Here is a 14,970-nt window from a genome sequence, read left to right on the forward strand (position 1 = left end):
TATTTCTCTGGGCATGTTTCCTGAGCCTGATCGTTTTCTGCCTGTCCTCGAGTGAATGGCGAGGCCTTTGACATTAAAGCCAAACCGGAGGCCTGCATGTTTCTCTGCTCCTTTTCGACGGCCTCCTCTGTTTCCGAGCGGCCGTCGCTCTTTTAGAGTGTACAGTATGTTCCAGTGCCAATCTCTGTGCGAGCGGTGCGGTCCCCCCCCCTCCACCGCGCCGACGTCCCACAGCCTTCTCTTTTCCGTTTTTCGTTTGGTTTTTCAGAAAGAAAAAGCACACTGTCCAAACATTTCCTTTACATGGTAGTTGAATAGCATTTGCTAATTTTTACGATGAATTGTTATGATCGTTATTAATATTGTTATTATCAGTAGTATTATTGAATATTTGTTGCACAGCACTGACAGCTACATGACGTGTAGTGCTACTAAGCTTGTATGATACTTAGAGACAAGGGAAAAGAACATTTCTAAATCATGCAATTATTGATACTATCTAAGTATTTTTTAAGAACAATGTTGAGGGTCGTTTACATAAATGTGATCCCTTTGGTGGTCCAGGCTTTTTGCATCGTTTCTGTAAAAACGGAGAGAAATGTTCCTCCTGGTACTTGAATAGCCTTCGCATTAGGAATCAAACTGTGATACTGGACTGTCACAACACACAAAATATATCTTGTGTGGTCAAATTGTTTTCAGGATAATGATTTCTTTCTTTTTCTTCTTTTTTTTTTTTTTTGTTTCCTTTCCTATGTGAAAACCTGAGGCCGACCTCAGGGCGCTCTCACTGACCTCATGTTAAGGATGGTGCCAAATCTGAAACTAGAAATACAACAGCTAGAGATGAATATTGCATGGATTTATTTCTATCTATAACAGAGGGAACTATTATGATATGAAATATTGCCTCCTCCTCCTCCTCCTCCTCATTGACTTTCTGGGTGCTACTCTGCACATGCAAATATCACTGGGGTCCGGAATATGTCAACAATGTGCAGCTGTAATTCATGAATGGTATTATCATTTTGGGTAAAAGAAAATAGCACTTAAACAGCAGGCTTTGTAAAAAAAAAAACGAAGAAAAAAAAAGAAAGAAAAAAGAAAAGAAACTTAAAAAATCCTTTTATGGATCAAATGAATTAAAGGAAAACGGCAACCCAAATGTGTCTTGGATATCTGTGCTTCACGTCTCTCACTGCACTCCGCCGGCGCTCGCTGATAACATAAAAAGCCAGCACAAATCGCCAAGGGTCTCAGAGAGGAGCGTGGTATTGTGGCGTGTAGTGGAGACCCCCTGTGGCTGAGCTGAACCACGGGCCATCTGGATGCACTCTTCATGTGTTCTGGCTTCTTTTTCCTTTTTTTTTTTTCCCTTTAAAAGAATTATGATTCAGACCAGCCCTCAGCCACTTTGCCTTTTTACCATCTACAATTGAGAGAGGAAGAGGGGTAAAAAAAGAAAAAAAAAGAAAAAGAAAAAATATGCACAGGCTGCACTTTGCATGAAGAATAGCTGCAGTAACACAGCAGCATCTCAAAAAGGTGGAATATCATGGGGGGGAAAAAAGGATCTTTTTTGTTGTTGTTGCTTATTTTTCTGAACATAGAGATAGGAGTGAAAATAAATGTATAACTTTTGAAAGTTTCACCATTTCAGTCAAATTGTGGAAACTTGATCTTCATGTCTCTCCATCTGTGATTTATGGCCCATGCTTCCATTCACAGCCTCACACGGGAATTCTATGTTTCTGAGGCCCGGGTACCTGTTTTCACTGCCTTCGTGTCAGAGTCATCAAAATAAAATCAACTTGTAGGGTTTCTGTCAATGTAAAAAGTGTACATTGACAGTTTTGATTTATGAGGCCGATGAAGCGAATTCAAGTATTGTTTTATTGACTTTTGTGAGAATCTCAAAGGAGCAGGATGTGATTAAAAACATGGAGCGTGTTGGAGGTGTTTTTTTCTTACTTTGGGGACAGCTGTGCTGCATATGATCTTAATTTAATTCAAATTAAAGTCTTAGTGAGATGCAAATTTCCTCAATTAGCAACTTGCAATGAATGATATGGTTCTTCATGAACGCACCAGGGTCTCCCCAAGTTGTTTTCACGGATTTTTGCTTTTATCCTACTTTTTAATTACGGTGTGACAAAGTTAGAAAACAATGTTCGCCAACAGTGTTGTCACATCAATCCCATTTGTCAATAAAACGTGATCACTTCATAACCACATAGTCCCAGTAATCACATTACCTGAGTTTTGAATTTCCTTTCTTGATAATAATAATGAGGAATGTTTATTCTTAAGATATCAACTTTTGCAACCTCATCTTAAACTAATTAGCATGACAGAAATGCTTTTTATAGCGCATAACTCAAAACTGAGTTTTATCTCCAGTCTTCTGCATCCTTACTTTGGATAAAAAAAAAACAAAAAAAAAAACTTTTGTGACAAGGAAATGTACATCCATAGAGAAAGATGTTTTAAGTACAAAAAAAAAAAAAAAAAAAAACAACTAAAATTAGAAATTGAAGAAGTAGGTCTCAGTATTATGTTGCTTCTCAGTTGGGACCTGACTGGTTACAAAGAAATCTAAATAGATGTGGAGAAAAGTGGAGTCTGTCCCAAATGTTTTGAATGCAGCAAGGCAAAGGAGAAAGAGGAAGAAAAATGCACGAGTTGGAATTGTGTAAATATGTTTGAACGTATAAATAAATCCGCAAATCAGAGACATAAACAAGGCTTGAATAGATGCGGGCTGGAAAGCCACAATAAACCAGGATGTTGGGTTGTGTTTCAAGAAACCCCGAGCATGCTATGAATAGCCTTTTCCTTTCAAATGAATGATGCGTTGGAGAGAAAGAACTAAATCATTGTAATGAGTATATATCTATGAATATGAATCCAAAAAGAAGTACATAATGTGCAGGAAAGTAATTATCCCTGGGGCAGAAGGTTATCTAATACTGAGAATCTGTGCAGGGGCAATTTTCCAAATTGAGCGGCAAGCCTCCGAAGTGCACGCAAAATGCACAAGAATAGTAATATTTCTGATAACATTATTTATCTACGGGCCCACCATAGTGTTTTTCGCCGTCTCTATGTGATTTCTACTCATAACGCTGGCGTATAGTGTGCCCTGCATGCTAGTGTTTTCCAATGCATTATTATTTTTCACTCTGAAGGGTGTCGAGGTCTCTGAAATGGCATTTGTGCGACGCTGGAATTCCATTAAAATCAATACAAATGAAATGTTTACAAGCAAGACAGCAGGCGCGTTTGGTGGGGTGGCCCAATCCTCCTCTCCAGGAGAAACACTGGCGCTTTCAAAGTCAGAAGAAATCCTCCTCAAGCATCCGTCTCCATGCACAATAGATTCCACGTAAATGATTTATGCGCAGCACTGAGAAACAGCGCTATTAAAGTTACGTTCTAATCTCACAGCTAAAACATGTCACCTGGGTGTAAAGGAGGATGAAATAATTCATGTGTCAGTGTTCTGCTCCGAACATTCCCATCAGTGTGTTACAGACCCACAAGGTCAGCTGAAGGTTAAAAGAGAGACCACAAACACCAAAGGTGACGGCTCCCGATGTGATTGATGCAGGAAAAAGTCTGCCTCAATGTTTTAGTGATGTGATAAACTTTTCATCATGCTTATGTTACTATTTCTCACACAAGGGGGTGGTTTGAGTGAAAAATGAATCTGCATGAGGCTAGTTTGTTTTTTAAGAAAACATGTTTAAAGGTCAAATGTTTAGGCCAGCTGTGGCGCAGGAATTTGTCTTTGTCATACACAGAATAACCAGAGATGAAACTAGCTTCATGGGCAGTAAATTAATAAGATTTAAACATAAGAAAGATCATCTTTGGTCCCACTTATATAAGTGGTTTTGTGCAAAAGAAGATTCCAACCATGAAAATACAGCCAATGTCAACAAGAACTATTTTGAACATGAAGAAGAATAGAGGTCCGAAAAGTGAATTACTCTATTTTTGCACCAAACCAAACAAAATCTGCACAATTTCTTTCTTCAAACTGTGAGACCCTATGAACATATCATATTTTGAAGAAATGGCGTGAGAGTGGAACTCTGAGCTTGTTTGGTAAGAGAATTAAGTCAGAGGTATTTTATTTCAAATTTTAGCTATATTAAAAATACAGCAAGGAAAACAACCTCAGCTGTGTGTGTGTGTGTGTGTGTGTGTGTGTGTGTGTGTGTGTGTGTTTCCTCCAGGTAGTCTAATTTCTTCCCACAGTCCAAAAACATGCATGTGAGGCTAGTTGGTGACCCTAATTTTCCCTCAGGAGGGACTGTGAGTGTGTATGATTGTCTGTATCTCTGTTTGTCCTCCGATGGATTGGTGACCTGTACAGGTTGTACTCTTCGCTTTCCCATAATATTGGCTGCAGTGCCCAACTAGCCTGCATGAAAAAAAAAATGCATTATAAATTATTTTCAAAAGATGAAAAGGAAAAGTATTTGCAAACATACCACACACAAATACACCTGTAAATATTCGGGGAAACAAAAATGGATGAAACCAACAACCTAAAACCGTTACAAATCAGAATGAAAAAATAATGAATAAATATCTAAACTTATTACATGTTTAGTTTGGATTCTTTACTGTTTGATAGGCAATTTTTTTCAGATTTTTTTCTCTTCTGCTATTTGTCATTGTATTATTTTACAGAAAGTAACCTTTAATAAATATTTAAGGTGTTTTAAATGTTTTCCATTTTGTTTTAATTAATTTTCAATCATAATAAAGTGAAAACTCGTTTAATTTATGGAGTTCTTACTGTGTTAGCTTGAACACGAAGTTAGACGACATCTCCCAGAATGCACCGCGGCTGGACGCTCCCTTCCCATTGGTCTGTCTCTCCGAGCCGCGGAGGGAGACACGAGGCGGTGCCGAGCCCGGCGGAGGCAGACAGGAGGCGGTGCTGCGCCCGGTGGAGGGCTGCGGAGCTGAAATGAGGCGCGCACACGGAGCGGCTCACACCGTGCGGCTCACCGTGCAGCGCCGTGCGGCTCCGGCTCGGGAAGAGGCTCCGCGCCACTGAAAGCTGACGGCTGCTCCGGCTGAATGCGGAGGCTCGCGCTCTTTCTGCTGCCTTGTGCCGTGGCCGTCCTGGTGCACTTGTGGTTGGCTCACCGTCCCTCCTCCAGCCCGCTGGACTCCAACACTTACTCGGGTACTTTTTGTTTTTTTTTTAGGTTTCTTTTGAAGAAAGCCACAACCTCGAGCTTTTAACCTCCTCACTACCCCGCAACTTTTTCACATCCGGCCGGCGAGCTAACTTTGTGCCTTTCCCCGCCCCGTGGTGCTCCATGTGTTGCGTGTCGTGCGGTGTGCCGGAGCCTCACGCAGTGTTTTCCTGCGTGTTTCGGAGTCAGATGGTTCGAGTTGAATAGTGTGGGGCGTTGTTGGGATAGTGGCGGTCGGAGCATCCTCTGCTGGGTCTGACTTAGAGCCCGGATTATAACGCTGCTTATCAGATCCACAGTGCTGTGGGCAGAATGTAGTTTAAGGCACCTTCTGATGCATTCATGAAGACATTAATTTTCATGAGATGAATTATGGGATGCATCACTGTAAGTCACTGCAAAGTGATAATCAGAGGAAACCGCTGTCAGGATCAGGAATGGGATGCATGAATCAAGGCAAGCCCCCAAGTCTGTGCTTTTTATTCCCTTATTTGCCTGTAACTGTCTCCAAATGCAGGTTTTTACCTCCATCCTGCATTTATTTCTTCACTGCTGGTTCTTTTCTGTGTGTAAGCTTAGGCAACCTGTTGTCAAAGATTTCTTTTAGCCCCCATTTCAGTTTTTCTGCATTGCTCCCTGTCTCCCTTGCAGATGAACCATTACCTTTCTATGAAGTTTTGGTGGGAGTGCTGTCAGCGAGACACCATCACCAACTGCGACAAGCGATAAGAGAGACCTGGCTGGGCTACCTCAGGGATCACCCCCACTTTCAGCACAGGTCCGTCGGGCGGAGCCTCGACTTCACCCTCATCTCTTTTTCCTCTCGTCTCTTTTTTTTTTTTTATGACTCTGTCATACCATTGGAATAAAGCCCGCAGCTGGAAGCAAATAACCAACTGCACCATCAACCCTTTTATCTCCACCTGACCAGCGGGTGATATTGTTCTCTCTTTCATTCTTCTTTTTTTTTATTTTTTTGGTCCATTTCCATCTCACTCAGCGATCTGAGCACAGATAAGGTGTGATGGCCTTTAAGCAACCCTCCGTAACCATGGCAACGGAGGGTGGATAGATGGACACTCTTTAGAAATCTTGTAGCTGAATTTTGCACACACACACACACACACACATTGCAAAAAATAATGCATTAATGTCTATTTCCAGAGTGGGGGTGAAGTTTATCGTGGGTCAACATGGCTGTCCCATTCCAGAAGAGGACAGAGAGGATCCGTACTCCTGCTCCCTCCTGAACTTCACCGCACCAGGTAAAACAGAAGCGACGATGAGCATCTGCAGCTTTAATATGTTGAATTGCTCGGTGCGATCCGTTGTGTGCGTGCCCGATTGTTCATGGCGGCGCTGAAGCAGAATAGCAGAACCGCAGCTGAAAGAATGAAAAGAACGTATGTTCAGAAGGAAAGTAAAACGCCTTTTATTCACGTTCACCCACAGCTCAAGGACAACTTTTCCTTTCTGTATCCAAGGCCAAAGCTGCAGAAATGGCTTGCAGTCAACAGAGCCGCTGCGGAGGTAACCAGAAGTGCCTCCTAACGCAGGAGAACTGGAGCTGTATGAAACACAATCCTGCAGCATATGAAATAATTGAAGAAGCTTGCTGTCATATTGAACACACACAGTAATTGTGATGTCTCTCACCTTCAACAGAGCCGGTCCGATTCAGTCGTTTCTCTTCGTTTTGCGGCCACTTCAGTGTTTGGCGCCTTCATGGAAACATAATTACTGTTCATCAGAATAGGCTTTTTTCAGACACCGGCCTTCGGGGTCACGGCAGTGTTTTATTTTTCCAGCCCATTCTTCTCTCTCCGCCGTGTTAATGGTTCTAAGTGTTGACGTGATTCGCTTCAGAAAAGGATGCGGGCAGACACAGGCGGTCGACTTTGGCGTGATTGGAAGAGAAAGAGACAATGGCTGCTTTTAAACACAGTTGGGTACCTGACTCTGGGGATTCAGGTCAAAGCAAACATTAAACAGACAATTAATTGTTGCTGAAACGTGGACGTTTACCCTGCAGTCGTCACAGCGAGGTTTGTGAGAACCACAAACGGGTGAACACTAATTAACTTTTCAGACTTTAGTTTCTCGTAATCCCGCTCCCGACTCGTGTCGGTGTTCATGGTTTGTATCGGGAAGAAACACTGCAAATATTGAACACCATTCAAAGACACGGGGATCTGCTTTCAACGTCATGCTGCAGTGCTGGATTACTGTAATTTTATTTGCTGACATGTTGCAATAAAATAAAATGATGCATCGCTCACTCGAATTGATTTATTCGCAGGGAAAGTGACATCAAATTCGCCCCTCTCCGTGTAATTATATGCAGTTTTTGCTCCATGTTTATAAAACATTGTCTGTATTATCATACCTATGAATAATTACTTTAACTCAACGGTTTCTGAATCATCTTGCAAATATGGCAAGAAAATCATATCTTGTATTAATTTAATGCTAATGAAGGAAATATTGACCAAAATTTCTAAAATGCAGTGTGCATTGAATTGCAAATTAAATGTAATTTTATTTTCTTTTAATTAAGCAAGGCCACAGTGATTGGGTCTGTGCAGATATGAGCAAAAATTAACAATGACTTGATACAAACAAGTTTAATGAACTCGGCTCAGCATTTCCAGTCGCGTCTTGTTGCTGTCTGGTTGAGAAAATCGTTTGTTTTGTTTGTTTTCTCAACAAAATTAAAAATCTTTGGATCCAGGACTGTCTGTGGAGCAAAAACAGTCAATCCGAAGAGGTCACGCAGAACGTTGATTTCCTGACATTTCATTCATTGATCTGGAAAATAATCAACCAATTTTCCAATAACGAGGAAATGATTATATTTTTCCGCAATTTAATTCCGTTTGGATCATCCTGGGTCATTTGTGCTTGTTGAACATTCACTATTAAATACTAAATAAGTTTGTTGTTAATAATTGATTTTAAGTTTTATTTATTCTTCTGCCGAATAAACTCGGCGCGGAAATGGACGCTGCTGAGAGAAGCACCGCTCCTGTTTGTTTTAGCAAGTATGCACAAGCACAGTCAGCATAGGAATATTAAATGCGTCCTCGCATGCGGGTAAAAAAGAAATGCAGCTCAGTTTCATTCAATCTGTGTGAGAAACACTCGGCTTGATGAACCGCTGCGCTGCGCTTGTGCAAGATTCTCCTCTAATTGTCTTTATTTTGGACGGAGCAGAAGATCTTGTGTAGAATGCATAGAAAGTAAAAAAAAAAGGAGGAAAAAAAAAAGCCCTGCTTCTCTCCAACAGCCTTGATCTTTTCATTGATCTCCTGGGTAATAAACTGCTCTTTTGTAATTAAGAAACCAGGCTCATGAGCAGAAGCTCACTTTGAAGACAGCCGTCCCAGGAACCGGCTCCTCAAAGTGCTGATGCTGGAGCTTTAGCAGCCTTCTTCTCTGAATGCGCTCCGTCTCTCCCTGAATCACCCAGCCTTCATCGTCGGGGGGGGGGGGGGGGGGGGGGGGGGGGGGATCAGCATGCTGGGATTGTAATAAATTTTCTTGCAAGCTAGTGCAGTAACTCTGTGGTTTCTCCGTGTCCCAGTGTCGAAGCAGGATGCTGAGATCGAGATGGTGACGGTCTCTGACCCCTCGGTGCTCGCCCCCTCCGACGTGTCCGCCATCGCCCTGGACTTCAAAGTCCTCCACCCGGTGGTGATCACTCGGCTGGGGGTGTTTTCCGGCAGGACCCTCCCGGAGCTTCAGAGCAACGTGACGGTGAAGCTTCTCCAGCTGGACCAGGAGGTAACCGAGCCTCCGCCTGCGGAGTTCACAGAAATCCAGACGTAATCATTGCAGTGTTCGGGCTTTTGGCTCTGGGACTGGAACTCAGAGCATCAGTGAACCTTTTGAAGATGCAAATTTGTATCATGAGGAGAGTTGCAACTCTTTCATAGGGGGGCTCCTTGTCGACCAAACCTTGCCGTGTTTCTCACAGGAAGCCGTGGTGACCGCTCGCTTCAGCTCCATCAGCATGGGGACCCTGGTGAACTGGGTGTGGTACAAGCCGGTGGAGCAGTTCATCCTGCCGAAGGTCAGGTCTTCACATTTACTCAGGAATGACGCTGTCACGTAAAGCATTTTGTGTATTCAAAGTGTTTCAGTTATTTAGATTATCTAAAATAAATCAATAAATAGCAGTGGACTAATGTTTTATGCTGATTTTTCATCTGAACTCAGCAGAATTTTAGTCAGCAATGCTTTACTGATTAAACTTAAGCTAAAATCCTGTTTTTCAAACATATTTTCAGCTACAAACATTAAAACCGTCCTTTGCAGGTGCCTCTGGAGACTGATTGATACTTAAAAGAATGAGAAGTTGTTTTCCTGTGTTGAAGTGGTGTTTATCGGCCCTCTGGTCAGACATTAAATCAGATTAAAATTTACAATCACACAGTCACAGTCCGCAATGGATAAATTTACTTTGTTGCACCTGAAAAGGCTCCTTAGAGGCATGAGACTGAATGCAGCAGGACACATTCACAACCATTAAGAAGTGTAAAATTTGAATTTCTGGATGTCAGAACTGACAAGATGTCATCAGGATGTGAAGTTACTGTGTTTAAAATTTTGCTCTTTTCCAAAATGTGCTGCAGTTTATACACTAGATTCTTGGGGTTCGCGATGGTGTCCAGTGAAGTGATCAAGGTTTCGTGTCGACCTATGAAATACTACTTATCTCTAATGCCAGCAGGAAAGTCTGCGATTAGGGTTTTTGCAGAATAAATTTGGAGATGAACAGAGAACCAGTGTTTATTAAGAACCATCTTCAGTGTAAAGAATAGCAGGAGTCCTGGAAGGAATGGTGAGACCACCCTGCAAACCTCTGATGTTAACCTGTTCTTTCAAAAACTGTGCAGATGTGCTGAGAAGAACTGATGCTGCCTTGATAGCAAGGGTTCTTCCACCGAATGCAGATTGCTATCTTGTTAATTCACTTTGCATTTTGCATTAAGTGATAAAAATAAACTATTAACACGTCCATTTTGAAAGCACTTCTGCAGCGTTTCCACCTCCTCACAGCAGCCCAGAGAGATTTCTCTTTGTGCATTAAAGTTAACTCCAAGCAGCAGATCAGTGAGTATGATTTGTCACATCGCGGCTTCAAACACGTTTTCAAATGCCTGCGAATAAAGAAAACAACTCGGTTTTTATTCCGTCTATGGCTAAGTGTTCATTTGTTTCTTGATCTGTGCCCAATAGCTGTCATAAAAATTACTATCTGGGTACTTTCACATCAAATTCCCATTTTCCTGAATAATGATTTCAAACGCCTGATGACTCATTGTGCACTCGAGGGTTGTACCATCAAATAGACGTGTTTTATTAAATTTCTGTGCCCCTCTCTTTATTAGTGTTGAGGCATTGCAGGGGTGAAACCGAGTCATCGGCTGCTGCACCGCCTGGCAGATGAATCCATCGGCGAAACCCGCCCTGCCGCGAATTTAAGTGTGTTTACCGACGATGCAGAGATTCTCAGAACCAAATATCACCCTGACATTTGTTGCAGGGAGCCTTTAAACCTTCGCTGAAGCCCATACATGGCGAACGGAAGCCGCAGTGGAGTATGAGACATTATGTGTCCCGCAGTTAAACTTTAGGAATTAAATCTATTTGCATATTCAAAGATTGTAGAATTTCTAATGAGCAGGAAGGAGTGCACGTTGAAGATTTTTATCATTTAATTCACATGTTCATGGGGGAAAAAAGCACAGCTCACTCCTCAAAGTAGATATTTTCGTGAACTTTTTAAACGTGTCTAGAGGGGCTGTTCACTAAAATTGTGATAAAGACGCTGGAATCGGCTTACATGAAGGGTAAGTCTTGAAAACAAAACGAGAGGATTTGGCATCCATTTCCTCCCTGGGGGCTGACATGTCTTGTTTTTTTTGGTTTGCTTGTTTTTGCAGGGCTTTGAGGGGACGCTGGTTTGGGAGAGTCTGGATTCTGCTGCTTTGACCACCGTCAACTCGTCCTCCGTGGAGCTCAACGACGGAGGAGGCGTCCTCAAGATCTCCTCTGTACGCGGTGTCAAAAATATATGTATGAGGAAATTCTCTCAAGCTTAAAAGCAAAAAGGAAAGTTCAAGAAGCCAAAAACTTTCCCTGTGTGTGTGTATGTGCTTTTTCTTTTTTTTCTCATGGAATTGCAGATCGCAGAGGGCATATTGCCTCATAGAAGTGCTCTTGGATTTCCTGGTTTGGCTGGAGGGTTCACATTCACTATCTACGGTGGGTCCAGCTACCAAATTATTTCTCAGCTTCTTATGAAAACTGTTCGATCAAAATCATGTTATGACCCAACAAAAGGGGCGCCTACATTTTTTTTTAAAAAGCGTAGTTCACTCTGGCAGGTTTGGAGATTAACTCCTTTTCACCGCAGGGCTCTTGAATTTGTGCAATATGGGGAGGTGGGAGGGCTTCCCTCTCTCTTCCCCTCTCTCTTCCCTTTTGGACCCTGCTGTGTTAAATTATTGATTTCACCTGCATGCGTTTGCATTCCAGTCCATCTGAAAATGGATTTGTACGCCATTTGTGGAAAACAATTAAATTCATCATTCAATATTCCTGCAAGCAGAACCAGTGATCCCCTCTGCAAAGTGGTTTAATTTTCTGTTGTTTTGTCAGCCAGTGGTTAAGGTTATTATTTCTCAAAGGCGCTTTCATTTATTTAAACTCTGGCTGTATAAAAACTTAATGTGTTTTTTTTTTTTTTTTTTTTTATCTCATTTTTGATAAATGCTTCACAATTTCCTTCCAATTTATTCTGCTTCCCATGTTTTTTCTTCTTCTCTGTGCCTCATCCCCATACCTTTCCCTGTGCATCAGATGAGGAGGGTCTGTCGGGGCTGCTGCGCGGCCGCCCCGCCAGAATGAAGCGCCACGCCGCCGGGCTGAGGCAGGAGGACGCGGCCCTGCAGGAGGAGAGCCTCAGGCACGGCGACATGGTGTTTGTGGACGTGGTGGACACCTACAGGAACGTGCCTTCCAAACTGCTTCAGTTCTATAAATGGTACGCTGAGTGCTAATGACTCGATTCTCTTGTCTCCGAATTGCCCCGGCCCTCTGAGGAAATCAGCAACCTGAAAACGAAAGTGTGTCATCGTCTCCAAATGTCTTGCTGTGAGGATCAAGATTGCAATCACTCAGTCGGGGACGGAGTACATTTATGAGTCATGAGATGGCAAAACACAAACTGTGGTCCTAAGCTTTGACCTTAGATGTACTTTACTCCTTTGCCCTCGACTCTCTCTCTGGTATTTTAAATGGAGTCTGAAATGTTCCAAGGAAAATCAGAAAACGGGTTTTGATTAAGATTGCTCCCTTCTTCTCCGGCAGGTCTGTGGGAAATGCAGATTTTAATCTACTGCTGAAGACGGATGATGATTGTTACATCGATGTGGACTCCGTTTTAATGAAAATTGACCAGAAGGGACTCAAGCGCAGCAATTTCTGGTGGGGGAAGTAAGTACAGCTTGGTCCCGGATCCTGTCGACGGTGTTTGTTGTGGATGCAGCGATCAGGTTCTCTGCATGTGGAAGAAGAAGAATCGCGGTGAAGGACGGGTCGAGTGGAAAGTAGAAGGAGCTTGATGATTTCTGTCTGCCGTCCTGACCCAGTTTCAGGCAGAGCTGGGCAGTGGATCGTATCGGGAAGTGGCAGGAGCTGGAGTACGCCAGTCCGGCCTACCCGGCGTTCGCCTGCGGCTCGGGCTACGTGGTTTCCCGTGACCTGGTTCAGTGGCTCGCCAGTAACGCGGGGAAGCTGAAGGCGTACCAGGTGAAGTGCGGCGGACGCTGAGCGCTCACGGCACATGATCACGATCGCGAAGTGAGCGGCCTGTCCTGAACGTCTGTTCGCAGGGCGAGGACGTGAGCATGGGGATATGGATGGCAGCTGTTGGACCGCAGAAGTATCAGGTGAGAAACGGCTTGAATTACCGCTCCTTTAAGGCTCATTGATCACAGACGAATTGCTGTGTTGACACAATCCTAATGCAATTATAAATTACAGCTTATCAGACTTATGTCGCGAACGATAAGGCCCTCCATGTTGAATCATGGTGCCCAGTGTTTCCACTGCGCACCGACCTTCATCGACGAGATAAGCATTCATGGCTAAAATGAAAAAGTTTTCCAAAATACTGACAGAAATAAAAGAAAGTTGTGTGAATTTAAAACTTTTTCTTTTAAAGAAATACAGCAGCAGTACGGCAAATAAAAGAAATATTGTGATTTATGTAGTTTTTGGTGTTTACGTTACACTTAAACTTAAGTAAAGTTCTGAATGTGTGTTTTAAGAAACTGAGTCATTTCAACAAGATTTCTTCTCAAACATAAGAACATTAAAAGAAAGCCCCCCCTCCAGATTTTCCCTGCTGCCGCGCCTCCCTGAAGCTCAGTTTCCTGCCCTTCTGCTCTAAGCTGAAATATCCACACAGCTTTTATGTGACTTTGTCTCTCCGCTCCGTTACCTGCTGAGATCGGCACTGAACGATGGAGACGAGGCGCCTCAGCGCTCGGTCCGCCAGTAAATCTCGTCTATGAGACTTTTTTTTTTCAGGTAAACATCGTAAAACTGAGTAAAACTTTACAGTGTGAGGCTTAGCTTTTCATTTATTCACTGCTCGAACGGAGAGATTTAATATAACGTCGTGATGTTTAATGGAGTGGGGCAGGTTTACTCCCCTCATTTATAATTTGCGGTTGATCCAAGCTTGTACGGTGAAATTGGATAAAAAAAAAAAAACCATGAAGCTGTAAACATACACTTTAACTTCTGAGTGCATCTGCAGTATATATTAAGTTGTGCCTTACAGCTCGAATCTGTGCATATTTACCTCATTTACCTGTGACTGTCGTAAACGAGCAGGATCAGATTCTGTGTGAACCCGATCGCAGTGCCGCTGGAGCGTTTTGCTTCAATATTTGCCACACGGAGCTCATTTGGAGCGTATCGGGAGGCGCTGATTACCGCTGACCCGAACCAGCGGAGGGCCGATAATCAAATCTGCGCCTCCTCTGCTGTCGCCAGGACGCCGGCTGGCTGTGCGAGAAAGAGTGCTACCTGGACATGCTGTCGTCTCCCCAGCACACGGCCCAGGAGCTGCAGGCCCTCTGGGACAGGAAGAGGATGTGTGGAGACCCCTGCGGCTGTCCCTGGGAACCCTGACCGCGGTTAACACACACACACACACACACAAACACACACCACGTGGCACTGTGGGTAAAACTGCACTCAACACTGACCGCCAGTTGAGTTTCTGTGATTTCCTTAAAACACCAAACTGAGCCATTATCTCTTCTTCTTCTTCTTATTGCTACGATAATAATAGAAATGCTTCGACTTTTTGAGACGTGAGACTTTCTGATGGAAAATAATCTCAAACTTTGCAGGTTCTTAACTTTCACAAATTACTATATTAGGATGAAACAATTAACATCTTCAGAAGACTGTAAGCACTCACGTTTAGCTGTAGCACCCTGTTGGTCTGTATGTATCATACAACTGTTTATTGACCTGGAAAAAGGGAAAAACTAAGGGGGGAGGGGGGGGAAGTAGGACTTGGTCGGGGATGGACTGAACGATGTGCAATTCCAGCATGTGAACGCAATCATCGCTGTAAGACGCGAGTACTTTGTGTTATTCTGAATTACCAGTACACCGGATGTTGGTTAAGACTTTTTGTGAAGACGAGCGCCGTCCGCTCACC

At 43.1% G+C, this 14,970-nt stretch overlaps 1 protein-coding gene across 1 annotated transcript; it reads left to right on the plus strand.

The window, feature by feature from the left end:
* The first annotated feature begins 4,949 nt into the window (after positions 1 to 4,949).
* On the plus strand, positions 4,950 to 14,776 carry b3galnt2 (beta-1,3-N-acetylgalactosaminyltransferase 2). Its single transcript, XM_030107211.1, has 12 exons — positions 4,950 to 5,206; positions 5,871 to 5,997; positions 6,384 to 6,484; positions 8,803 to 9,002; positions 9,196 to 9,291; positions 11,168 to 11,278; positions 11,411 to 11,489; positions 12,087 to 12,270; positions 12,597 to 12,722; positions 12,878 to 13,037; positions 13,121 to 13,177; positions 14,292 to 14,776. The coding sequence occupies exons 1-12, from the start codon at positions 5,098 to 5,100 to the stop codon at positions 14,427 to 14,429; spliced, it is 1,488 nt and encodes a 495-aa protein (XP_029963071.1). The 5' UTR covers positions 4,950 to 5,097; the 3' UTR covers positions 14,430 to 14,776.
* The last annotated feature ends 194 nt before the right edge of the window (positions 14,777 to 14,970 follow it).

This window comes from Salarias fasciatus, chromosome 13, assembly GCF_902148845.1.
Source record: "Salarias fasciatus chromosome 13, fSalaFa1.1, whole genome shotgun sequence".
In the NCBI taxonomy this organism is placed as follows: Eukaryota; Metazoa; Chordata; class Actinopteri; order Blenniiformes; family Blenniidae; genus Salarias; species Salarias fasciatus.